This window comes from Falco biarmicus, chromosome 6 (assembly GCF_023638135.1).
Source record: "Falco biarmicus isolate bFalBia1 chromosome 6, bFalBia1.pri, whole genome shotgun sequence".
Taxonomy (NCBI): domain Eukaryota; kingdom Metazoa; phylum Chordata; class Aves; order Falconiformes; family Falconidae; genus Falco; species Falco biarmicus.
Window position 1 is genome coordinate 66,846,973 of NC_079293.1, and position 26,281 is coordinate 66,873,253.

Consider the following 26,281-nt stretch of genomic DNA (forward strand, 5'->3'; position numbering starts at 1 on the left):
AAAAAGAATGCGATCTCTCTTTTATAAATCATCGCTGCCACCCACCCCCACCCCGAACGTGAAGCATGCGAACGGTCGCTTGTTAAAACGGTGCAGGGAAAGAGCATAAAATCCTTAAGCTTAAACCAACTGACTGAATTAACTTTTAAAGTGTAGGCTTAAGCCTAAAATGGCACCAAGCACCAGCCTTTCCTACTTGGCAGCGCACGCCGAAGCCCACGCTGGCATTACATAAAGGCAGGCGGCGGTCCCGCGGGTGCCGCCAGCCCGCTGCGGCGCTCCCGGGGGTGCCGGCGGCCGGGGGAAGCCTGGCGGGGGGGGGAGGGGGGCGCTGGTGGCTGCGCAGGGGCGACGTGCCGGTGTCACAACCCATTTGCGTGAGGCGCTGCTCGCCTTCCTCCCGCACCGCCCGCACGGCTGCCCCGGGGTGACCCGCGGCCGTTGCGGCGGGGGGATTTGCCGCCGGGCCCCAGGCGCAGCCGCAGCCGGGGGCTCGGACCGCCGGGCAGCCGCTCCCCGCGCCCGGCCGGAGCCCGCCGCTGCCTCGGGATGACCCGGCTCGGCTGCCCGGGCAGCCCGCCCGCCCGCGGCGGCGGAGGCGAGACGCGAGCGGGGCGGTGGGCAGCGGCCGGTGCCCTCAGGCCGCGGGGGATAACGGCCGCCGCGCGCCGTCCCCGGCGGTGCGGGGGCCGCGCGGCCACGTGCTAGCTGCCTCCCGTCACCGGCCGTGGCCACGCGGCGCTGCCCGTCGGCTGCGCGCGGGCCCGGTCCCCGGTCCCCCCCGCCGCCCACCCGCGCCCCCCGCCCGGTGGCCGCCCGGCAGCCGGCGCACGCGCACACCCGCTCCCACCGCCTCCCCGCGTGCACGTGCGCGGCCGGCCGCGGTCTCGCGTGGCCGCGGCGCCGGCACCCGCGGCCGGGGACGCGCTTCCACGCGGCGGCTCCCCGCGGCGCGCGCGGCCCGAGCCGGGCCCACGTGCGGCCGTGCCCGCCGCGCCGCCCGCGGGTGCCGGGGGCCGGGGGCGGGGCGCGGCGGGGGCGGCCGGCGGCGGGGCTGCCCGCGCGGCGCCGAGTGGGCGGCAGGGCGCGCGCGGCGGGGGCGGGGGCGCGCGGGGTCTCCAGTGGGAACTGCGCGTCCCCTGTGGCAGCGCCGGGGAGGGCGGGGGGGGGAGGGGGGGGAGGGGGGAGAGCGGCCTGCTCCTCCCCCCTCCCCTCCCGCCTCTGCCCCTGCCCCGGGGCGGCGGGTGGCGCTGGCCGCGGCGGGTCGGGGCTCAGTGTCCTTGTGCGGAAATGACACACGGTCCCGTCACGTCACGCGAGAGCGCAGCGCGCGGACCCTCGCACACAAAGAGCGGGGGGGAAACGCGGGCACCAGCGGCGGCCGCTCCAGCCGCCCCCGCCGTCCCGGGGCTGCCGTGCCCCCGCGCGGACCCGAGGTAAGTCCCGCCGCCGCCGCTCGCCGGCCGGGCGGCAGGAGGGGCGCCGCTCCGCGCAGCCCTCGGCGGGGAGCGCCGCCCCGGCGGGTAGGGGAGGAACGGGGAGGGGGGCCGCGCCGGCGACCGAGCGAGCCGGGGAGCGGGAGCCGCGGGGCCGGCCCCTCCCCCCGGCCGCGGCTCGGGCCCCCCCCCGCCCCTGCCGCTCCACCCCGCACCCACCCCCCCGCCGCGGGGCGCGGGCCGCCGGGGGCGGGGGGGCTCTTTGTTCGCTGCTTGGAACGTTGCTATAGCGCTGCGGCGCGAGGGCGCGCGCGCCCGGCCCGGGCGGCGGGGCGGGGGAAGGAGAGGCGGCGAGGAGAGTGGGACGGTCACGCCGCCGCCGCCTCCAGCCTCACCTCGTCCCCTCCCCCCGCGCCGGCCGCACGGATCCGCCCGGGCAGGGTTCGGACCGGAAGCGCCGACCGCCGCCGCCGCCGCCTCGGGCTCGTGGGTCTGACCGCGGAAGCGGCCCCGGCCGCCGCGTGCGGGGCGCGCGGGGCGTCCTCGCCGCAGCCCCCGCCTCCGGGCGGGGCCTCGCCGCCGCGCCGCTCCCACGTGGCGGCCGCCGCCGCCGCCCCTCCGCGGGGAGCCCCGGCGGGGCGGGGGGGGGGGGGGAGAAGCCACCGCCACCGCCCCCGGGACGGCTCCCGCCGAGCCGCCGCGCGGGGGCTTCGCGGGGCGTCCTGTAACGGCGGGGGCGGGGGGGTCGCGGTGCCGCCCGGCAGCGGCGCCGAGCGGGGTTCGGTGGCAGCCCGCGTCGGTTCGCGGGGAGCCGTGCGCCAGGGGGGCCGGGGGCGGCCGCCGCCGCCCGGGACCGGCCGCCTCTACCCGGCGCCCGCCCGCTGCCTCTACCCTACTTTCCCCTGCGGTGCGTCCGCGCAGCCCTTTGTAAACAGACGGGAACAAACTCTGAAGCAGCAGAACGCGAGCCGGCGGCGGGCCAGCGGCCATGTGACGGCTTCCACATGGCGTTGACGCAGTCCCGGAGCTTTTTGGATTGAAGTGCGGGTAGAGTTTGCCGCTGCCACCCATAAACACTGCGTGTGCCCGACCCCTGGGGCACAGGCAGTTAAACAGGGGAGGAACGACCTCTTCCCTGCTTCTGGCTGACCACCGAGTCACCAGATCGTGAATTTACTGGAACGACTGCCCGTCGAATAAAAGGAATGGTTGCCACTCTGTGCTGATACCTTTTCTCCCCTGCTAAGTCGCACTCGGCGTTGGAATAGCCGCACCTTTTTATCTTTGCTGAGTATTTTCATAGCTTAGCGGAGTCCAGTGGATAAAAATAGGAAAGTCGAATGCAGTTCGGAGGAGACTTTAAATTGCCTGTACGAAGCTCAGATGGAACGGTATTTTAAAATAAAGGCAAAGAACAAGAGGAGAGAGAACTAAGCATTAAGGAAAACAAAATGTTTCTAATAGACCAGGGGAAAACACCTGACTGAGGAGGAACCGAACTGATGCATGAATGCTGGAAATCGGCTAGGTTACTGTTTTGCTGACCACTGCAATATTAAATTGGTGTTTGATGAAGTACAGGGGACAGGTTGAGAAAACTTCAGCTTTAGGCAACTTGTGGGAAAACTGAGAAGAGTAATTTTTATTCTTTTTTTATTTAAATTGCATCTGCAGATGTAACTAAAATGAAACAAAAAAAGACCCAAATTGAGAACATGCCCTGTAAGTCCTGTTGGCAAAATGCCCTTATAGCGGGCTGGCTTCGGTGGAGGCTTGAGGCTTCCTGTCCTTCACAGGGCAGCAGAGGAGGTTTTCAAACTATGTTAAATATAGGGATTTTATTCTCTGTAAGGGCAACGCTTCCAACGACATCTGCGTGTTCTTTTAAAGGTATTTTTTCATAGTTCTAGAACTTGTTATACATGTATTTATAGTCAGAATGTGATTGCAATGTTGGAATACTGTTTTCTAAGGTATTTAATATTTCAAGTGTCAGTACTGGGTATCAAGAATAAATTTGACTCAAAAACTCCACTCCTGGGTCACTAGCGGCACTTTACTATCTCAAAATTATTAAAATAGAAAGCATCTGCTTTTAGTATTGTTTATATTGTCTGCTTGTGTTTTGCTTACAGTTCAGTGAACGAGGTAATATTGTTATTTCACAGTTTCTTTAAGATGGGTATCAATTTGAAATATATTTTTTTTCTTAACTAAGGTGGTTTCAAGTATCAGACTTCTTCGGAGTGTTCCCTTTTCAAGTAACTTCCCAGCAAAGCTCAGAAAAGTTACGAGCTTTAAGGAAACCTGACTAAATATATACAAAGTGTAGTCAGGTATATAGCTCAAACAGTACAGATTTTCCCCTCCCTCCCCAATTTCTGGCTGTTATAATAATTTTAGGTAATTTGTAATGTTAGTCAGTAAAAATGTTTCAGGCAGCATACTGACAGTGATCCTTTCCTTGCTATTTGCTTATTCTGGGCATCATACCAATGAGTGTGATCATGAGGTTTTCGGTAATAGAAGGATACTTAAATAGAAAACAAAAATTTTAGTGAAAATGCAAAAAAAAGTCCAGAAAAAATGGCATTGTTTTGTGGGTTTTTGAGGCCTTCTTGAAATTCTGTAATACTTATAGTCAAATCACTGGCCCATAGAATTGAACAGAAGGCAAACATTGCCTCTAAGAAATACATTTTACGGCTCAGTTTTGGAGTGGTATTTGCATATAATTCAGTTGAATTCAATTTGAGTTGCATTGGTTTTTTACAAATCGGAGGAATCAAATGTACCCCAAGGATAATTGCAATGTTGAAACTATTGAACCCAGTGCTACAGCTAGGAAGTAAAAGATGCAGATTACTTGGCTCCTGAAGCAGAACCCGGAACATACAGTTCTCTAGGTTTGCTTCTACAGCCCAGCAGGAGAGCTTTCCAAGGGGCAGCCTGGAAAGCACCACACACCCTGGGCAGGAGGCAGCTCCTGGGCAGCCTGAGCAGAGGCTTGTGCCTTGGGTCCTGTCTTCCCCTGGGACTGCAGGGCTGGTGTTGAGAATGAGGGCTGTTGCTTCAAAGCGACGGGACTGCTTCCACTTACCCACGCCAGCTTTCAAAACTGTGGGCTTCCCCTGGGAAGCATTGGTCATTTTCTGGTTTTTATCCAGTGCATGTTTCATACAAAATACAGAGAGACCCAGAGACAGGGAGCAGTACCTCAGACACTTGACTGTCTGGTGAGTGTCTAACTATTAGATTGATTAATCGTTGTCCCTTGCTGAGGATGAGTATTTGTACCATGGTTTGGTTGGCTATGGATAAACCACACTTTAATTACGTAGCATAAGACCATTGCAATTTTGGGATAAAGTCCTGTTACAGGAAGGCATATGTAAGAGGAGATGCTGTTAAACAGCGATTCAATGTACAGATCTTGTAAAATATATCCAGTGTTACTTACTCAGAATATCAGCTTTTTTGGCATTCCCATAATTTATTTAACTTTACTAGGTTACCTGTGCTTTAAGAGGAGTGTTGTATCTTTCACAGCATGCTGAAAACAAGGAAACTGAGCAGCCACACAGGCTATTAAACGCATATGTAATGTTACTAGCAAGCACATGTGTCTCAGCTTTTGAGCAAAATGTAAAGAACAGTTCACCTCTTCAGAAGCATATGACACCCTAGTAGAATACTTTTCATTGAAGTCTCCGAGTTTTATATATGAAGCAATGTGCCACCATGAGGCTTTAAAAGGAATAAACATCTCATCATACACAATATCTAATCCCCTGTATTTTCAGTAACGTTCTTATAGTCTATAATAAAGAACTAAAGCATTCCTTCCAATGTACATGGAAGATGCTAAAACATTTAGTGGGACAGTGTGCATTTAAAAAGCGGCATCTACACATTTACTGTGCATTAATGAACCGAACAATACAAGGTTATGCAAGCATTTAAATTCTAAATAGCAAACTTGTATAAAACTGATAACAGGCTTTCTTATTATAGTAAAGCGTATTCATTAAGGTAATGATTCATTTAGATTTGTGATTATAATTAACAGGTGTTATGAAGTCAGAATTGCTTTCCACATACAGCAGGTATACACTTTTATGCTTTTCTACATGGTTTTTGCACTTCTTTTTTTCAGTTGTCAGAACTTACTACATTAGATGTGGGAGTTTAAAGAGTTAGTTTTTTACTTATGAACAGCAGAACAACAGTATTTTTTTCTGGTGGACTTTTTTTGTTTGTTTTTTAAAGTCAGAACTTGGAACTGATCAATCAGGCTTTCTTTAAGACTGATTGCAAAGGCAGAGAGCTGCCCTGATCTTACGTTATCAGCAAGATCTTTTCTCTTTGCATTGTGCTTTTACGATGGTCACAGTTATAAGACAGGTAGGGAAAGCATCCTCCAGGGCCAACACATGAGTAATTGTTAGATGGTAAATAGGAGAACGCATGTTATGGGATGATTTAACTTAGGCTTATGATTCAAGTCTGTTTTATATACCAATAAGTAGGTACACTTTTATGCTACTTTTAAGTAGCGTTATGCATTATACTAGATGATATGAGACTGAAATATGTTTAGAGTATGATTTGCAATTTGTTCTCTTGCTCATAAAATCTTTACCTAAGTGCTTTAAATCCTTAAGGTTTCAGTGCATGTTTCAGGTAGGCGCATTTTTGATAAATGAATCGCGTTTTTTGCTCTACTTGCAAAAGCATCATCAGGGTGGTAGTTAGCACCAAATGCATGGAGAAACATTCCAAAACCGCATTTTTAAATGTATTCTTCCATGCTTTGGAACTTGCAACATTGCACTAGGCATTGAGCTTCCCTGTTAGCCACAGGTAATACCATTTCAATGTTGAATGTTGTTACCAAAATGGTATGATGGTACATTTAAGTGTCATAACCTGCTAGGTCTTTGGAATAGAGACATGTGTCTAAGTGATACCAATGGAAGTAGGGAGGGGTAAGTCCCTTCACTGAGCTGTCTCATTCATCATCTAATCTGATGAGAAGAAGGGAGAGCGGGATCTGTGGGAAGGGGATTTGGCCGGTAGTGATGGCCAAGGTGTGCTGGGATCCCCCTTCTTTTCCAGCCCCCTCATGCTCTGACCCACTGCTCTTCTTCCTGCTTGCCCTCCAGCGTGCTATAACCTGGTGATTAGATCACTCTTCTAGGATTTGGGGACCTGAATTCTTGTCTCTGCTGCAGAATCAAGGGCAGGAAAGTTAAAAAAAACCAAACAAACAAACAAAAAACCCCAACAGATTTTCTGGCTCCCAAATACCTCTTTAAACATTGTGCCGTTGCTAAGTGAAAAACCTTACACTTACTTGTGACCGTCCTCTATGAGAGTCCAAAAGTACTGAGCATGTTCTGAAAATGGCTGTTGAATGTTAGCCAGCTGGCCAGATGCAGAGGAGGTCCTAGTGGAGCAGTCCCAGCAGGGCTCAAAAGGTTTTGTGTATCTGGTCTGCCAGCAACTTGGTATCTAGAATTTGTAACCAGCTACAAGTTAGCTGGTAGCTGAGTGGGTTTTCTGGATCTTGCTGCAAATCACAAGATCACAAATCAAACACCCTTAGGTTGGTGTCTAGAGTTACTGTAATGCATGTTCAGTTTATTAGAAATAGATTAACTTGAAACAGGACAAAATGCTGTATATCGCATCAATTCTCTCCAAATAGGCTCATCGTACATTAGTTTAAAATGAACAGTATCCTCATTTACATGATTACAAATCAGGTATTTTTATTCATTTCTCTTAGAATAACAAAACCTTAATCACCTTAAGAAAACTGTCCTTTTTGGTTCATCTATTTTAACTGTTTCAAAAGTATCAGGACCTGTGGGTGAGTCTGGAGGGCTGAGCCCAAAGGCATGTTTCTGTCGTCCCAGGAAGGCTCTGGTATCACGTAGGCTCCGTTGTGTGACACCTAGCAGTGGCTTAGCACAGGTACAGTACCCGTACTAGCAGCTATCCAGGCAGTTTAGATAGGAAGGTGAGTACATGCTGATAGTCAGCAAAGTGTTTGGTTTTGAGACAATGAGTTCATATTTTCATATTTTGTAAAGCATTATTTTTTTGGTCAGTTCAGGTGAAAATACAAGAAGTTTCAGCTAAAATTCAGACATACAAGTGCTTAGGTTACAGCTCCAGTCAACTTCGTTAGGATCAAGATCTGGCTGTTGACGTAGATGTTTGGTATGTTTTGGAATCCTTCCTCCAGATCCTCTTCTCACCAGAAAATAGGATGTACTGCAGCATCTGTCTGTAGCCCAGCAAGATAAAGCTGCCAAGACAGGTTGCTCTGCCAGTCATGGCTGCAGGTCCAGGCCCCCAGCTTCAGCACAGGGTGTTCACTCCTTCCTAGAACTGGCTAACTGCTGTCCTGTAGATAGCGCTGAGGCAGTATTAGGCTAAAGATGATAAATATATTTACCTTTTGTTTTGAAAAAAGATATATATAAATACGATATAAGAACAAAGTATCATTGTATAGTCAACATGACAAGGAACAACTGTCAGGTGTTTGCTTTACTAGGTGGATTACTTGTTCAGTTGCTTGTTGCCCTATTTTCTCCCAAGTTCTCCTAGGTCGTTTTTACTCCAGCTTTGCTTATTCTCGCAGTCTGGGGCAGAATGCTACCTCAAAGCAGATTTTGACACTGCTGCCTCTTCTATGAAGCCAATAATAATTATTCATAAGTACCTATTCACTGCAAACAGTATTTTAAAGAATCTGAAATGTGTTATCTTTAGCAGACTGTGAACGATCAACAGAATTATTGTTAACCCTACATAGACAGGTGTACATGCATGGACATGATCACGCATGCCCACATACTTTCCTTCTTCCCACAGGCCTTAATTTCCTATGGAGGTGATGATACAGTTGCTGTGTTGACATCTCTGTGTCCACTCACTACTCACTTGTGAGTCCATTGCTACCCAAATTTGAAGCGAGATGGTGGTGTAAATAGGTGGTAAGTGAAGTTTTGTGAAACGGTTGAACCAAGCCAGTGGCTTGCGGGTATGAGAGAGATTAATTCCTCCTCTCTGTCCCAAATCACATGCATACTCTTGGCCCAATTTCTTGCCTTACCCTTTACCTCTCTGAATTAGAAGAAAAGTAACCCAGCAAAGAAGTGAATTGTTTTCTGTCAGTTTGTCAAGGTGAAAGAGCTCACTGAAGGTTAAGGCTGGCACTCACGCTTGACTGAGGGAGCAGGTGGGGTTATGAGGCAGGAAATCAGAGGGGCAGTTGGATCCTGTCTCTTGATAGAAGTTGTTATATTTGTGTCATTTTCTCAGGTTACCTAAGTTCTTACAAATCTCACAAAGAAGAAACCAGATAAGGAGACAGATGTTGATGTTTCTAGGGCTTGTGGAAAGGAAAAGGTTGGAGCTCGTGCTTTGTTTGGCGCCCCAGTCTTTCTAGGCCTCATTGATTCTGATGCTGGTTTGGATTATTCACTTTTAATTGGATTCTGGCAGTTTTCAAATAAAACAAAAAATACATAATAACACTTTGTTTCAAATTTTTGAAATAATGTTTTGACTTTGTTATTTGTCCTGAGTTTGGGATAGCTTTCATCTACTGATGTTACCTGCTTCAGAAAGTTAACTGTTACCCAGGGTATGTGCTTTGCTTTAGTTTTCACTTTTTTCCAGTTTTAGAGTGGCTATTCAGATTCTTACTATCTTCTCTTTCCAGTTTGCCTGTATTGTCTCAGAAGAATTATCCTAAAGTTTTTTTCCTATTTAAATAGCAGTAATAGCAGGAGTTAGAAGGAAAATATAATTCCCTATATCCCCTCCTAAATATTTTGTGGTGTTATGGCTGCTGCCACCTCCACAGTCTTCCCTTCTGGCTCTGTGTTTACCATCTTTTAGTGTTTTGCTTTGATAGAGCAGCCTAGGATTATCTGGAAAACCATTTTGATTTCCATTACAGAGTATTCTGTAGTGGTATCGGCTGATTTGCTTGCTGTCACCTCAGGCCCTCACAGAAAGGCTCTGTGTCACACTTCCTGAGCACTGGCACGTGTTGGTCTCATCTCGTACCACATCCCTCAGCCTGAGCCTAGTGCAGTGTGGAAAACTGTAGGAAGGATACAGGCACTGAATATCAACGTATTTGAGACATCAGGGCAAAATACAAATATTTAGTGCTATGTGCTGCTTTCCAGCTTAGATTTTTGATGGTGCTGTATGAAGTACGCTGTCTTAGGATTTTTCATAACAGTCTGTGGTGACTGCATCTAAATTCATAAATAATGTTGACTTAGTAAGACTTGGTATTAACCTTCACCAGTGCTTGCCAGGTGTCTTAGAAGTTGGTGTGAGCCACTTAGTTTCATGCTGTTATGCCTCTAAAGAGTTTGCAGAAGTTTAAGTGAAGTGACTATATTACAACTAAGCTGGCATAATTTATTTGTGGATCAATTCATAAATGCAAGTCCCAAAACAGGGAATTGTGGTAGGTAAAAGGAGTAGATAAGGGATTTGTAGTAGCTCTAGATCCAACTGTTGGAGACTTTCTGGTGACATGATGATGAAGACAATCTCTTGTTATCCTCTTGACAGTGCCCTTCACAAGGCTGTACATAGGGGCCACATTGAAGGTCAGCCCATCAAAGGTATTTTGGCTTCTAGAGTGGCCCAGTATGAGCTGATTTTATAACTCCATGCATTTTCCATTTGGTTTGCTACTCATTGTACTGCCATTGTACAAAAGCTGATCCAGAGTGGGACCTCATACTTACCATTGGCAGCCATCAGTTGCTGGTGAAGAAAAACTCATAGCTACAAAGCATTCAAGTGTTTACAAGAGTTCAACAGTATTTTGAGCTTTTTTTTTTAAAAAAAAAAATATTCAACACTATTTAGAAGAAAGGTAGAGAATATATTTTTCTCCAAAACAAATTCTCTGTCTCTTTCTCTCCTTGTCTTTTAAATTTCATTATAATTCCCACTTCTGGGCTGTACATACAGTTTTGATTGACTGGTTTTATTCACTTGCTCCAACCAGAGAGAAGTCTGTCTTGATTTCAGACCTTGGTTAAAGGATAAGTGGGAACAGTTGAAAAGAAAACTATCTGAAGGAAGAATGTGGAAAATGTAAAATAATAATATTCTGAGGCCAAGTAAACATAATGCTGTGTGTAGATGAACTGGAGTGGTGTGTGACAGTTTACCAGTCACCAGCTCACTAGTTGAGAGTATCAGTTTGCAGCTGTGCGCCCACGGTCGGTGGGATCTGATTAGGTTACTTGCTTTGCAGATCTCCAGAAGTTTTAGAATATCTTTTAGGGACATGTCCACAGATCGATGTTTGCCCTCAAGTAACTTGCAAAATTAGTTTTCAAGGAAACAGAAATACAAACCAGTCTTTCATTTGAGAAGTAATGCTAAATTCATGCTAGAATAATACATATATTTGTTTTTCCCTCAAAAAACATTCTTGCATTATTTAGAGGCTGACAGTTAGGAAAAGAGGAATTACTGTAGATCTTCAGATTGCTCTGCTTGAATTGATGCAATCCATATAAAAAATCAGAGATTTTTATCCTGCAAGTATATTACAGTTTATGATGAGTTTTCCTTCTGTGATCACTTTGAGTCACCCACAATGACAATATAAAAACATTGGACTGTAATAAGAAGCAGTAACTTGGTACAGGATAGAGAGTTTAATACAGTTAACTTCCATTTATATAGTGCCAAGATACTTTATAGAGAAGGTTAAAATGACTTTTAGTTTTGTCCACACCAGAAAAAGACGTGTAGTTTTAAATACTTTCCTAGCTGTCATATGTTGTCAGCAGTATAGTTTGCATGTTGGCAGGTCTAGTTATTAAAACGTACAGACTGGAAATTATTTGTGGGGTGTTAATGCCCAATGGCTCTAGATTAAAAGTAATTATAAAAACAGATGTAGATGTTTCCTGATTCCAGAAGATGCTGATATTTACCTTTGTGGTTTTGTTTTGTTCTTTAGTGGGATAGAAGATGAATTCAGCTGAAATCACTGATGATGATGAAGGTAAAATATTATACTTTGTGTAATTTATGATCAGGAAAAAATACTTGTTGAGTTAAAGCCTCTATAACCTGATAAAGAATGCACTTGGATCAAGACAAATTACATTAATGTTTCTTAAAGAGGTATCTAAAATACACCATCACCTTTATTACTCATTTTATTTCCTGCTCTGCATCCTTCCTCCCCCTCCAAAAAAATCTTCCTGCTGTAACTGTATTTGTTTATACTTTAGATTCTTCCTTGGGGAAGAAACTGTGATTTACTGGATGACTGAATAGTTCCTAGCATAATAATCACTTGACTTTGAGGTGGCCTCAGCATGCACTTCATTGTACAAGTCATAAAGTATAATGAAGTTCTTCAAAACACATTTTCATAAAAAGAAACAAGCCACAAAAGATTGTATTAAGGGTGTCATGGTTTTCTGGAGAGAGTGCTTTATCTTTCTAAACCTTCTATTTTTCCAGTAAAAATTCCTAAAAATAATGTTGTGAAAGTAGAAACAGAAAATGAAGATGAAGCTCTAGACTGCTCGGTAACGTCCAGGTCTGCTGAGAAACACTCACTGGATGGCGCAGTTACTTGCCTGCAGGATTCCAGCAAACGGAAACAGACCTCACTTGGTTGTGATGGTTCAGGGAGCCAGCAAGATGTCTTACCCAGTGTGAAGAAAAGACGCTTTACACAAGAGGTGACTTTTCTATACACGATTCTGTGATTTTTCTGGTTTTTATTTCATAGGCTAAATTATTGCTGCTATAAGCAAAATGCAAGTCATTTAATTAGATTTGCATTAGTAACGAGTTTGAGACAAACATGGCTAATCTTAACCCAGTTTGCACACATTATTGTCTGGGTATTTCTTTAAATAACGTGGGAGCGATCATATCTATGAAATACAGTTCTAGGTTAATTCATTCATGTGAAGTGTATTTTTCTTGTTTGTCAGAGAATGTAGGAGCAGGTAGTGATTTGAATTAACTTGAGCATGACTCTGATTACAGGCCCTCTCATGTCACAGAGTCCTTCAGCTGGATCCACAGCAATAAAATCAGGCTGTAATTCTTTCTTCTGTGACACAGATTTCAATGCCAGTGAGACAAGTATAAATTTGTGTATTATTTGAAAGATAAAAATGCAGGGATGCAGAAGACTTCAGCATATGAAGAGCAGAAAGTATTACAACTTCTGGTGCAGCATCTCACAACAATCCAGTTAGTGAAGGAGATGCCCAAGTTTCTTTGGTTACCCTGTTCTAGTGTTCTACCTCTCTAGCAATTGGAGATTTTCATTAGTCTTTGCTGAAACTGAACAAGTTTCTTTTTGTCCTTGTTCTTTTCAGTAGGGAGAGCAGTGATCATCTGTTCCTAGAAAAGTCTTCTGCACGTCGGAAAATCAGTGTGATGTTGCCCACCCTCAGCCCTTCCTTTCCATGACTGTAATTCTGTTTTTCCAGCTCTTTTTCAGGAGTCGCCTTATATTTTTGTTGTTCTCTTTGAGATTCCTGAAAGTGTAGTGTCCAGTGTTGGATAGTCACATCTCTTCTAACACCCTCTAGAGCAGTGAAATGACCTCCTGTTTTTCACACTCAGCACTTTATTAAAATAACCTAGATTCAAATTCATCCGCTTTTGAATAACTTCAGGCCGTGGGTTATATTTAGTTTATGACCTACTCTAATGCACATATCCTTTTCTGCTGTTCTGCTACCTAGCCAGTTATTCTGTGTTGTATTTGTGCATTTTATTTCTCATTTCTAGCCATAGCTCTTCATATTTCTTTTTCTTGACTGTCATCTCTCTGACTTCTTGGGGCTTTTTTTTCCCCATATGCCTTTGGTAGGTAGGTTTTAATCTTATTACATGGTGTCTTTCTTTTCCTTTCTCTTTTTACAAGTGTTTTACTTACATTCAGATTCTTAAAGAGCTTCATAATGGTCTCTAAACTGTGCTTGCTTTTGATCTTACTGTTTGCTGTTTGCCTTTATTAAATTTTTAATTTCAATTTGAAATTAATTATAACTTTGGTCTTCTAATATCAGAAAGTGACCCAGTAGCAGCGATGAAAATTCATTCTTGACTGACCCCAGTGAATCAGCATGTTTAGTTAAAAATACCAACCAGAAATAGCCCTCAATCCTAACATTTTTAAAGTTAATTGCTTTTCTAGTACCAATGTTTTGATTTAGTTGACTTCACCAACTATGTCTGTTTAAACAGAGGACAAAAATGTTTGTGATTTCTGAGAATATTGTGCTTTTAGTATATTTTAACATCACATAGGCTACTATGTATGATATAAGCAGAGTTGTACTTTTTGTGTTATATAACCATAGTATTGGGCTGGTGATTATAATCCTAAATGACTTTCTATCAGAAGACATTTAGCTTTTTTAAAATTCTGATTGTCTCTTCAGAACCTGAAATTAATTTTCCCTAATTTTCTTTAAAAAAAGTGTGACTTCATAACCAGAAAATCATTTTCCCTATTTTTCTTTTAAAAAACAAGGGTAGAATGTTGTAATTTTTAAAAAATTATGTGCAAGAAATTTCCAAGTTCTCATGTGTTTGATAGAATCTCTTTATATGTTTCTTGCTCATGTATTCATTCTTCTTTACTCATATGCTAGAATATTATGCTCTGTATTCTTACAGATACTTAGACTTCATTTTTTTAAGTATAATAAGGTACACAAATTAGCTGGACTTTAGCACTGAACAGAGCAATAACTAAACTTTTAAAACTTGTCTCGGGACTCTGAGAGATAGCGTGTGAGACTATTTCACAGTTACTTATATTGGTCACTGTGCATTCTGAAAATGTTCAAAGAATGTATAAAATATAAAAACTTGCTTTGCAAATGTAGTATAAAAGTCAGCACTGTCTTATGTACATTGAGTCTCACAGAACAACATCTTTGCTTATTTTTTGATGGTACATTAAAACTGATCATCTTAAACAGGTGTAGTATTAGATGAAATACATTGATGTGTAAAGATCAGTGTTACAGAAAAGTAATTAAAAAATAGTAATACTAGTTTAATTGGACAATTTATGAAAAGCCATGTATTTATGCTGTGGATACTGCCGTTCCCAGATGGAAACTGTTTAAAGGCAAGATAATTAAAAGCAAAAGGAAAGAAAACAAGTATGCATCTGAAATAGAAAATCCTTAAATATAGGCCCAAATGTGTTGTCATCTGTTAGTCAAACACTGACTGTGTGTTTTTGAAATGCAGATAACAAATCCGTCCTGCAACTGTATTCAAACACTCTGATCTGCATTAGTGAAAGGGCAGAAGTTTGCTGCCATCGCAGCAGTGATCTGCTGCTCTTAGCGTGCACGCTTCTCCTCATCCAGAGTATGGTGTCAAAAACTGAGAATGCAGACTTTCACAATACTCACTGTCAAAGTGCAAGACAATGAGTTTATGCTAATACACTTTCCAATACTGCTTTGCCCTGGCTCTGGATGTGGGGTGTGCATTAATAGAAGTTAACCTCACATTGCCAAGTTTTATTATAAATTAATCAGGGAAAAGGTATGGCAGGAGTTCTGATGAGAACTGACAGACAGCTGGTGGCCCATGGCAAGCTATTTAGTAGAGAAGGAATTGAATGGATCATACTCCGTCTGTGAAGGAGTATTTGGAATGTGCTCTATAGGAGTGTTAATGGAAGAGCTAGCTACTTAGGTAGCAGGTCTCACTTTATGTCTAAGAAATGTATTCTCCAGAATTGCTGTTTTGTTTTGTTCTTTTGATCTAAAATGGTAAGAGTAATTTGTAATTCAGTCTGGTTGTCTGACTGAGGAGCAGAACTACGTTTATGTCAGTGGGGATTTTTGTGACCTGCTTTCCCATGATGTCTCTTTGGGAGAGCCTTATTACCATCCGGAAATACCTCTGTTTCTCCGCTGACAAGTATAGGTGGTGTATGACACCTTCAGTCCCAGCGTAGAAGCCTGCAGTTAGGTGGGAGCAACGTGGATCTCAGTCTGCTCCCAATTTGGTCTCTTGTGTTCTGGTATTTTACAAGTCACAGAGAGCTGATTTAGTTAGGGTGTATCATACCACATTCTGGGGTGGTATCTTTATTAGCGGGTGGTGTTACAGGACTCTGATTCTTTGCTGTCCTCATAGCAAATGGGTGGGACTGGAGCAACAGTCTTCTAAATGGGACCTGGAAGTCAGGTGTCCTATACCAGCACAGCTAGGAATTTTGCGCACTGTGAAATAGATTGCATTTGCATTATGCTTTCATTTTATCATCAGCTTTGGATGTGAAAACACGAGGTTTCATATGTAGGGTTGCATGATGTGAATGAGAGCAGAACCTGGAAACACAACTTCAATCTAGCCGAGTCTGCTGTTTCTAAACTTGGAGCAGAAACCAGCTTGTTCTTTCTGAGCCTGTTTTGAGTGTATATTGCATTAGAAATTAAAAGTAGTTTGATTCAGTTTGTCACTGCAGTAAGCAGATGCCAAGTGTGAGTACACATAGGGACCAGATTAATTTCATGAGTGTTACAGTTCTATTTTTTTCAGAAAGGAACCTCAGTTCAAATTCCTCACTGTAGGACGTAGTGGGGGCTTCACTAGAATTTCAAATTGCTTGTGACTCTCAGCTCAGGCCTCAAGGCCGTGTTCCATTTGTTTTAATCCTTGAATGCAAATTATGTTTTTTATCTAATTAATAATCTGTGGAACAAGCCAAGCAAAACGTTGCAGTACAGCCTTCTCTAAAATCTGTGTGTTTTCTCATATTTTAATTCTATACGTTGGATTTTGATTCTGTTGTATCTGCTTCCTAAGAATTACTTGCAACAGCCATGTGTTTGCAAAAAACACCAACCCACCCAAGCCCTGCATATTTGCTCTGATTTGGTGAAAATGCTTGCTTCCGATTTCCAGCAATGAGGAAGAGCTAGAAAGTCTTAAGAACATTAATTCCTTAGGAACTCATTACTGTTATTTATATAAATAGTTTTGAAAACTAGAAACCCATGAGTCTAAACTTCCCTGCCTTTAAGAATTACAAAAATCTTAGGCTTCTCTTTTTAAAAAGACAATACCAAGGTACTTTTCACTTTGGTTTTCACTTTTTATTATTTATATAGAATACTTTTTTAAAATTATAGTCGTTCTTAGAACTTGCTTAGGAGTTGTACACCATAATAAAGATTAAAAAAACCTCTACATAAACCTTTCACGTTGAAAAGAAGAGAATAAGCATAATTCTGGTGTTTTATAACCTGGTATTTTCAAACGCTAACCTAAAGAGAGTGCTGGAACATTAAATGCAGTTGTTGGAGGCAGTGGCAAGGTCACAGGACCCAGAAGTCAGGAGTCAGAAAATCTAGATTCTATTCTTGGCTCTGTCGCTGACTTGTTGCCACCCAAATTTGCTACAGCCCAAGATCCTCGTATGCAAGGTGAAGCATAATGATACTTAATTTGGGAGAGTATTTAGAGCTCTGTGGGGAGAGTACTAAGGATTATTGCATTTCTATTCCATGGAGAAAGCTATGAGCCAAAACAACAAAACCCAAACACCTAAATAATACTTTACTGTATTTATTCTCATTCTTCCTACTGTATTTATTGATTTTGATCTACTTAACTAAGTCCTTCTGGAGAAAATTTGACTTAGCATATTTATTTAACAATGCCTGCTTAAGGGACACATACTTACAGCTAATATTTTTAAGGCAGTCTTACTAATACAGTATTTGTTCATTCAAAGGGCTCCCTTTCAAACATGAAGAACAGAGATGCTGGCTCACCCACTCAGGTAAATGCAGAGCAGCCAAACAAGAACAAGAATCCTAACGTAACATGGCTCTGTGAAGAAGAATCCTTCAGTGATGTAACAACTCCATCTTATAAAAAACCTCTCTATGGCATCTCACACAAAATCACGGAGAAGAAGAACCCACCAGGAGCAGAGCAGTTTGCTTCTTATGAGTTGTTTGAAAAAATCAACCCCAGCAGTCCCTCACATCTTCGGACTTTGAATGACCAACGGAAAAGGGACTCTGCTACAGCCATAGCCGTAACAGCAGCCACCACAGATGCCGACCCAAATATATATTCTTTGATACAGAAAATGTTTTACACGCTTAACACCCTCAATACCAATATGACTCAGCTTCACAGTAAAGTTGACCTGTTGTCTTTGGAGGTTAGCAGAATTAAAAAGCAAGTCAGTCCAGTAGAGTCCGTTGCAGACTTCAAGCCTCCCCCGGAGTATCAGCTGACTTCTGCAGAGCTCAAACAGATCATGGATCAAAGCACATCAGGCGGAGACCTAGCTTGCCGGTTGCTAGTGCAGCTCTTCCCAGAGCTCTTCAGCGATGACGAGTTCAGCAGAAGCTGCAGTGCATGTGGCTTTCTCAACAAAAGGAAACTTGAATCTCTTCATCTACAGCTTATCCGTAACTATGTGGAAGTTTGTTATCCTTCTGTGAAGAATACAGCTGTGTGGCAGGTGGAGTGTTTGCCTCAAGTCAATGATTTTTTCAATAGATTTTGGGCTCAAAGGGAAATGGAAAACAGTCAGCAGAGTGTGCAGTCGTCTGGTTTTTATGAGACTGAGCAGGTCGAATCCTCTCATTTTATGGAGGATAAAGAGCAGGAGGAAGCTTTGTCCTTGGACAGGAGTAATGCTATTGCCTCAGATTACATGCTGGATGCTCAGGATCTCAATGAATTTTTAGATGAAGCTTCTTCTCCGGGGGAATTCTCTGTTTTTTTGTTACACAGATTGTTTCCAGAACTCTTCGACCACAGAAAATTAGCTGAAAGGTACAGCTGCTTTGGAGACTCTGGAAAACAACTGCTGGATCCTCATCGGCTTCAAATAATCCGTAGGTACACTGAAATTTACTTTCCAGATGTGCAAGAAGAAGCAGCCTGGTTGCAGCAATGTGTTCAACGAATAAATGATGAGCTTGAAAATACTTATATGGATGGGAGTGAATGTGATCAGATGAGAGATGACTGTTACGATTCTTCTAGTTTACCAGATGATGTATCAATAATAAAAGTAGAAGACAGTTTTGAATATGAAAAGCCTGGCAGGCGCTCAAAAAAAATTTGGCTTGTACCCATAGACTTTGACAAACTTGACTTTCCCCCTCCTGATTTCGATGTCCCTGTGCCGGATTACTTGTTGAACAAAGAACAGATTAAAAGCATATATGAAAGCAGTCTTTCCATAGGCAACTTTGCCTCTCGATTGCTTGTTCTTTTATTTCCTGAATTGTTTACTCATGAAAACTTACGGAAGCAATATAACTGTAGTGGATCTTTAGGCAAGAAACAGCTCGACCCCACTAGAATTAAATTAATTCGACATTATGTGCAGATACTGTACCCCAGAGCAAAGAATGACAGAGTGTGGACATTGGAGTTTGTTGGGAAGCTTGACGAGAGGTGTCGACGAAGAGACACGGAGCAAAGGCGCACATACCAACAGCAACGGAAAATCCACATACCAGGGCCCGACAGGAGGGAATTTCTCAGCTATGCAATAAATGCCGAGAGGTTTCGAGAAGAATTCGAAGGGCCACCACTGCCACCAGAAAGAAGCAGCAAGGATTTTTGCAAGATACCACTCGATGAACTCGTTGTTCCTAATCCAGACTTCCCTGTGCCTTCTCTGTATTTGCTGTCTGATAAGGAGGTAAGAGAGATAGTGCAGCAGAGCCTGTCTGTCGGCAACTTTGCTGCCAGGCTTCTCGTAAGACTCTTTCCCGAGCTCTTTACTCCGGAGAATCTCAGACTGCAATACAACCATTCAGGTGCTTGTAACAAAAAACAGCTCGATCCTATCAGACTGAGACTGATCCGTCATTACGTGGAGGCAGTTTACCCTGTGGAGAAAATGGAAGAAGTATGGCATTATGAATGTATACCGAGCATTGATGAAAGATGCCGGCGTCCTAACAGAAAAAAGTGTGATATACTGAAAAAAGCAAAGAAAGAAAAAAAGTGACAGGCTCTTTTAAATTCATAAGACTTTGACCACTAAATTATTGTCAGGATTATGCTTTGGTTTAGACTGAAGGGCCTGTCGAGAGCTGAGAGCGCTCAGCATCTAGGACAGTCAGGCACTAAGTTTGTTGCGTTTTAATGTGTGTGGCATCTATGTGGGCACGGCAGGGGTGGGGAAGTGGCTTACTACATTTGTACATGGCTAAAGACCGTAAGTCATTGGTGATAGAGCTATCAATGACTCACTGAAAGCATGGTTTTGACTGGTGCAAATACATGTATTGAAACTGTATCACACCACTCCCCATTTCTGCATCTTCCTTTTTTTCACTTTATAGTAATAAATAATTTTTATTTTTTTTAAATCATGCTCTTCAGGGGCAATTTTTCATTATACCCTTATAAACAGTCTTTGAAATTTAAACTTAATTTGAATTTGAAAGTGCCATGTTCATTGGAAATCATTGGAATATTAGACTGTGCTTCTACAGTAATTGCAGCTTCCCATTTGTTTTGTTCTTGGTGATACTGAGATACTGAAAATAATACCATGTCAAATTAACTATTGAAGAATTGAGATATGAGCATAGACGCAATGTGAATGTTTTTTTTTTATATTGACACCACAAGCTTGATCCTGCCCCTGTGAGTTCTTTTTTTTGTTTTGTCCAGTGTCACTGCTGGTGTGACTGAGGATGGCTCACCTGAATAAAGCCAGCAGAACAGACCCAAGCCTATACCCGTGGAATGTCTTGCCATCGCCTGCTTGCCACTCTATTTGTAAAATAACAAAGAAACAACAACAACAAAAAAGACCTGAAACAGGAACTTAGAAAAAATTTTACACCTTACTCTCTATCAATATGATTCCAAAGGTTTCCAGTGTTCATATTGAAATACATATATAAAAAGTACGTGCAAAGATTGGTTTTGTGATGAAATTCAGTGTTTCAGGGTCCCCCATGTACGAGCTGTGGTAATGTAACTCATTCTTTGCGTGAATGCAGCAGCGTCTGAATATTTTGGGTGTAGGGATATTGAACTCCCTCACTTTGCCAAACTGATTTAGTGTAATTAGTAGTTATTTGGAGGCATAACTGTGTAGGTATAACTTAGGTTCATACGGTCAAGTTTGCATCATTAATATGTTCAATTGTAACAAAGACCCCCCAGAACCCAATATGAATTTGCTGTATGACTTGTCACTGAAGAGTGCTGCTTTAAAACTAGTTTTCCTCTTTTTTTTCTTCTTTTATTTTTTCTTTTGATGCTGATAGAAATGGTGAGAGTCAAACATGGACTTTTAAGACAGTAAAGGCAGTGATTGCTTACTGACATCACTGGAACACCTTGAAGCAATTGATGTTCTCTGTGGTCCTTTTTTGGTTTGTTTTTTTTTCCTTAGATGGGTCATAGTATCAAATTTGAAGTCAGTTCCAGTATAATTTTCTATTGTAGAATTTTTAAGAAAGTACAAAATACTTGATATTTTTACTTCAGATTTTTAGAATTTGTTGTTCTTAGAGTCATATTGATCCCTTTCTTTTGAAAGCAAAACAAAACGTTTTTTTCTGATGGCAAGAACTAGTAAAATTATGTTAAACCAGGAGTAAATCATAATAGATAGTAGCATTTGCTCATTTTCCCCACATGCTAGCAACATTCTCAAAGAATGTATGAAGAAAGTCATGAATGTACTAAATAATACACTGATACTGTTTATATCCATTTTAATGTTTCCCGTTGGTTTAAATAATAGCAGACCATGCACAAAATGGATATCAGAGCAAATATGGCTATAATAAAATGAAAACATTTTACCAAAGATAAAGAACTGATACCACAATGTCTGCATCTTACCTTTCATTTTAGTGCATAAATTTAGTAAATTGAATGTATTGGAAACCAGGATTTTATCTTGTAATTGTATGCTACCTAGCACCTCTGTTAAATTTTTTACATGCACTTTCATGGGAGATATAAAATGACAAAATATTAACAGCTGCTTAATTTGTTGTTGTGAGTGGCTAGCCAGAAGGTAAGAAATATAATTACATTTTCTTATCTTAATGTCATACATGTCTCACCACTTAGTGATTTTGAAGCTCCCAGAATAATTCAATATATATTAATTTTTTGTACGATTGACAGATGTTACTAGCTAGCATGCAAATTTGAGATGTACTGACTTTTACTGTAGATTAAATAAAAAAATCAGTCCATTCATATTATCTACTAATTAGTGAAAAAAGAATCTTCACCTTTTAAATTACATTTTTGAAAGTTGGATAGTAATATTTTGTTTTTTTCTCTTCTGTCTAATTGCTGCGTACATTCCTTTTATCTCACTCTTCACAACCCTATCATGAGTCATTTGATTGTATGTTTTATAACATATCAAGAAAATACAGACATATGGACAGCGACATAGTTCACTAATGAAAGCTCTTGCAGTGCATCTGAAGTACAGCCACTTCATCCAGTTGGTCAGTCTTGTAAATAAATTAAAGGTATATTATTTTCATACATGAGGAATGTTGTCTGGTGATTGCTTGAGCACAAGCAGGCATCTTTTCCTGAAGTCTGTTACTAAGATCTGAGATAACCTTAGCAAGTCGGACAATACGTAAATGAAAAAACCTTGGTTTGCTGCAGCCATTTTAAAAATTTTCCTGTCTTTCAGACCTTTTTAGTTTAAAAGAACAAACTTGTCATTTTGAAAGTGAGGCTATGATAGGAAGATTGCTATGTATTGAAGCGTTTGGAACCTGCATAGCCATGCGCACACTGACTTCCTATGGATGAACATTACCTTCTACCTACCAGGTCAGTAAAGCCCGTTAAGGTGAATATGAAGTGTCTTTATCTACTTCTTACAGTTTAAATTTATCAACTTTGGATTAGCATTGAATAGCCCACTTCTAACAGCTTTCTGAAAGAAAGTGTAATATATCCTGTCTATTTTTGTGTCTGGCCCATTTTTCACAAATGAAAGACTGACTTAGAAGCTCTGTAAACAATGTTAAACAGCACACCAGAACGGAGATAAGTATGCAACAGTTCATTGCCTGTTAACTGTATTCAGCTGACAGAATCAACAAGTTTGCAAATGAGAAAAATCTTTACTTGAAGTCAACCTTATGTTGATGCATTACAGCCACCGAAGTGTTTCATGTTCTAGGAAATGTTTGTGACTTTTTTTCTTATCTTCAAAATGCATATAATTTTATTTTTAGGTACATTTTTTTAAATCTGTCATTTGTCTCTTTTCAGTTATTGTTTGATATTTATATTATAGCAGAGAGAAACAGGATTGTGTGCTCCACACTACAAAGGCACAATAGGTTTTATTTCATGCTGGAAGGGGCTAACATGAATTCTACAGCCCCAAGAAGCACAGCAAATGATACGCAGGTTTTATTCATAGTTTGGTTTTATTCAGATTTTGTTTTGCTGATTAAAGGGATATGAAACAGCTGGAAAATTCAGTGTCTTAAGCTTGCATGTGTTGAGGATGGGGCATAAGTTGACAGGTGTTCTTATTTACCATGCATATTTTAGTTGATTGTACTTAAAATCTATGGGAGAACAATCATGGCAGGTTCTCAAGCCTATGATTTTTATGAGTAAATGAAACGCACTCCATCACTGTCATTGCCAAAATTTCTTCATTTCCACAGTTTGACTTTCTGATTTTTTTCCATTGTTACTGCAACTCAGCATCAACAGGGTTATGGGTTTTTTCTCAGGAATATTCTGAAAACATGTGCTTGAAGTTGTTTAAAATGGATAGATGAAGTGAGGGTTTAGTTCCCTGTCTTAATTCTCTCTGTCTTTGCTAAGAAAGGCAGAAAAAGAAAGAAGGTTTGTCTTCTACCTACTTTTTTTGTGCTGGTAAATATTAAGACGGCTAAATTCATAGCAGTGACAGTGCTTTCAAAATTCTGATTTTACCCTCTCCGTCATAAAAGTCATTTCATTTAAACTTCTCACTGGTAGTGATAGTCTTATTTTCTTACAGAAGTTTCTCACAGAATACATAATACTCATCGTTATCTTTGTCACAGCTCATACAAACCCTGTTCTGAGAAGCCAGCTCTCCTGCAGCAGTCCTGGCTGAAGGAGCTGCCCTGGGCTGGCCAGTCTCAGCACTGGAAGCAGATGGCTCCTAACAAAATCAGAACTCTATCATACTCATTTTCCTTAAACTTCATCTGACTGGCAGGAGATTAGCCCCTTACACTGTATTATTTTTATCCAGCCTGTTCGTTTTTGTAATTTTCTAGATGCTGTCCTTTCTAGTTAGTGGCCATAAAAGCCTGAGACATGGGCAGACCATCTGCTTACTCCATTTCCTGATCTGTTCCATGATGGGCGCTGTGGTCCCCACTGAACATTTTTCTTTCATTAACAATTCAGAAAGAACTTTGATTCTTGCAGGAAGTGAAGAGCTGTAATAGCCAAAAAGTGGGCAAAATCACCACGTGTCCAGTCACACTAAACTTTGTGTTAATAGATGGAAACAAATTGTGATTAGTGAAGACTGGAGGAAAACGGCTAATTAGTATCTCCCCACCCCCAATGTCAAGTAATCATTCCCAGTTTCTTTCACAAATTTCATTATGGCAAAACAGTTGTTTGTGATTGTTTCCAGAGGCATTTTGTAGTCTTGTGTGTTAGTGCTTACTTCTCTGGGAGGCAAAATATTCCTTTAATGTTAACACTTTGAGGACTGTACCACTTTGGTTAGCTGGTAAGGTCATGTGTTAGCAAGGTCTACAAACGTTTCCTGAAAAAGAAAAATCCAGAGGTACCTGTCAGCAGCAGGAACGAATCACTCAATAGGATCACATCCTACATGTGTGATTTGATCCCTCGTATAAAACCTAGAGTTTGGGTTTATGTCATGTAATGCTCTCCCTTGTCTCTTGCTCTCTATCTCTCTTGTTCCAAGAATTAAAAAAAAAACCAGGGTCTCCTTGAAGTGCTTGTCTATATATACGTTGAATGCTGAAGTACTGGAAACAAGAATTTTGGCTTCAGCATTACTCAGATTTGCAGGGCTCCCACGCATCCCCCTTTTGCATTCCTTTCCCCACATGCTATCATAGAATGGCCACTGCAGCTGGCCTGCACAGGCGGTTGGGTGCTGTAATTTGGTAAGCGCTGAAGGTAGGCTGTCCTGTTCTGATGTGCCATTACAGAAAAAACCAACAACAAATAAAACCCAGAAACACTTTGATGCTTTTCTGTTCTAAGGAAACAAGAACTACCTATTATTTTGGGGGCCAAAGGAGTCAGAGTGTAATCCCCCTCCACGTTGATCTGTAGGCAGCAGAACTCAGAACCCGTTCAGGAGTGTCAGTATGTGCCTGCTTTAGTTGCCCAGGCTGACTCTTCTGCTAGACCTGAGTCCAGCTCCTGTGTAAGCGATTCCCCAATATTCCTTCACAGGATTCTCCCGCACCCTGCTCCGTAACGCAGGCTGGCCCACATGCAGCAGGTGCTGCAGCATGTAACGTTGCTCCTGCAGCAGGTGGAACATGCAAAGCTGTCAGATAACGCTGGGTGCTGTGCAGTGACAGCTGGGTCCTGTACCCACAACCTGACGGTGCCTGCCTCTTACAGGACCAGGCAAATTCTAGATCAGGTTATCCCTCTGTGCAAGGGCAGGGATGGTGGCCATTCTGGGCTCCACGCCTGGCAGCCAGCATAAGGTTGGATTCGTCCGTGGTTAATGCAGACGTAGCTGGGACAGCACAGTCATCTCGGCAGCCTCCAGTGAACTTAGTCACGTGTCAAGCCGTCCAAACTATCCTTTATGACCTCTCGGCAGTATCTTTGCGAGGAAGCCCTTTCATGTAGTTCCTCCACCATGCAGATGCCTGTATCCTGGAGCAGGAAATTCATTACAGCAGTGAGAGAAGGGCAGAAGCGATGATCATTTACCCATTCACTGTCCGTACCCAGAACTCTTGAGCAGAAGGAAAAGCATGTATATGTCTCCCACCACTCAGCAGTCAGTGGCAGTAGCAATTTTGTACTTGATTAGTGGCAGTCTCCGTTTTAGGAAGATCATTAAAACTTCTGTTTGACCACTTCTTACTACTTTGACGTGTCCTTTGACCAGACACCTGACCATGTTATCAGATGAACTCCATCACCTTCCATTCCCAGCTGATAAAGGGAAGATGCACAGACGATTCCCGAATAAGTTTAGGTGTCCTTTACATACACACATTCTATGTGAGCCTACTTTGTCTAAAAGCCACCTGAATGTCCGGCAAAAACTGTGGCTGTGATGTGCCTGTTCCTACACCTCTGAGAACTCATACAGGCTCTGCTCACCTGGCACACACATCAGTCATTAACCAAGCCTTGTCCTTCTTTAGCTCACAGTCCAAATGTTTGAAGGCTGCAGAAACAAGCGCAACCTGCTCAGCAGCATCTGGCCCCAATAAAAAGGTCTGATCAATACAGAGAAGCTTATCCAGCACTGATCAATGTAGCTAAGTGGAACAGCTACTCACCTTCCTGTTGTCATAGTTTCCCTCCGAGATCACCCTGCCTGTGGCTGAAGCTTTTTTTTCCTGAAGCCAATGGGTACAGTTCTCTCTCCAACTATTTCAATCCTGAATCCACAGAGGGTGCTCCCAGCCATCACTTCATTAGAAAGCCTGCCTTTGGTTTCCTTTACTGTGCGGATACCGCTAGTGGATCAACACTTAAACCAATCAAAGCCCGCTTCTACCTTCCATCTGTCAGTGAAGACCTGG

At 42.8% G+C, this 26,281-nt stretch overlaps 1 protein-coding gene across 7 annotated transcripts; it reads left to right on the forward strand.

The window, feature by feature from the left end:
- Positions 1–1,131: 1,131 nt before the first annotated feature.
- Positions 1,132–22,989, forward strand: BEND3 (BEN domain containing 3). Of its 7 annotated transcripts, none has more exons than XM_056342768.1 (6): positions 1,134–1,436; positions 8,325–8,446; positions 11,464–11,508; positions 11,976–12,199; positions 17,254–19,194; positions 22,189–22,989. In XM_056342768.1, exons 3-6 carry the CDS (start codon positions 11,475–11,477, stop codon positions 22,201–22,203), a joined length of 2,214 nt encoding a protein of 737 aa, XP_056198743.1. In that variant the 5' UTR covers positions 1,134–1,436; positions 8,325–8,446; positions 11,464–11,474; the 3' UTR covers positions 22,204–22,989. The 7 variants fall into 7 exon arrangements, with proteins under 7 accessions (XP_056198739.1, XP_056198740.1, XP_056198743.1 ...); XM_056342767.1 differs by lacking the exon at positions 22,189–22,989 and adding an exon at positions 20,178–22,036 and having other exon boundaries at positions 1,143–1,436; XM_056342762.1 differs by lacking the exon at positions 22,189–22,989 and having other exon boundaries at positions 1,145–1,436; positions 17,254–22,036.
- The last annotated feature ends 3,292 nt before the right edge of the window (positions 22,990–26,281 follow it).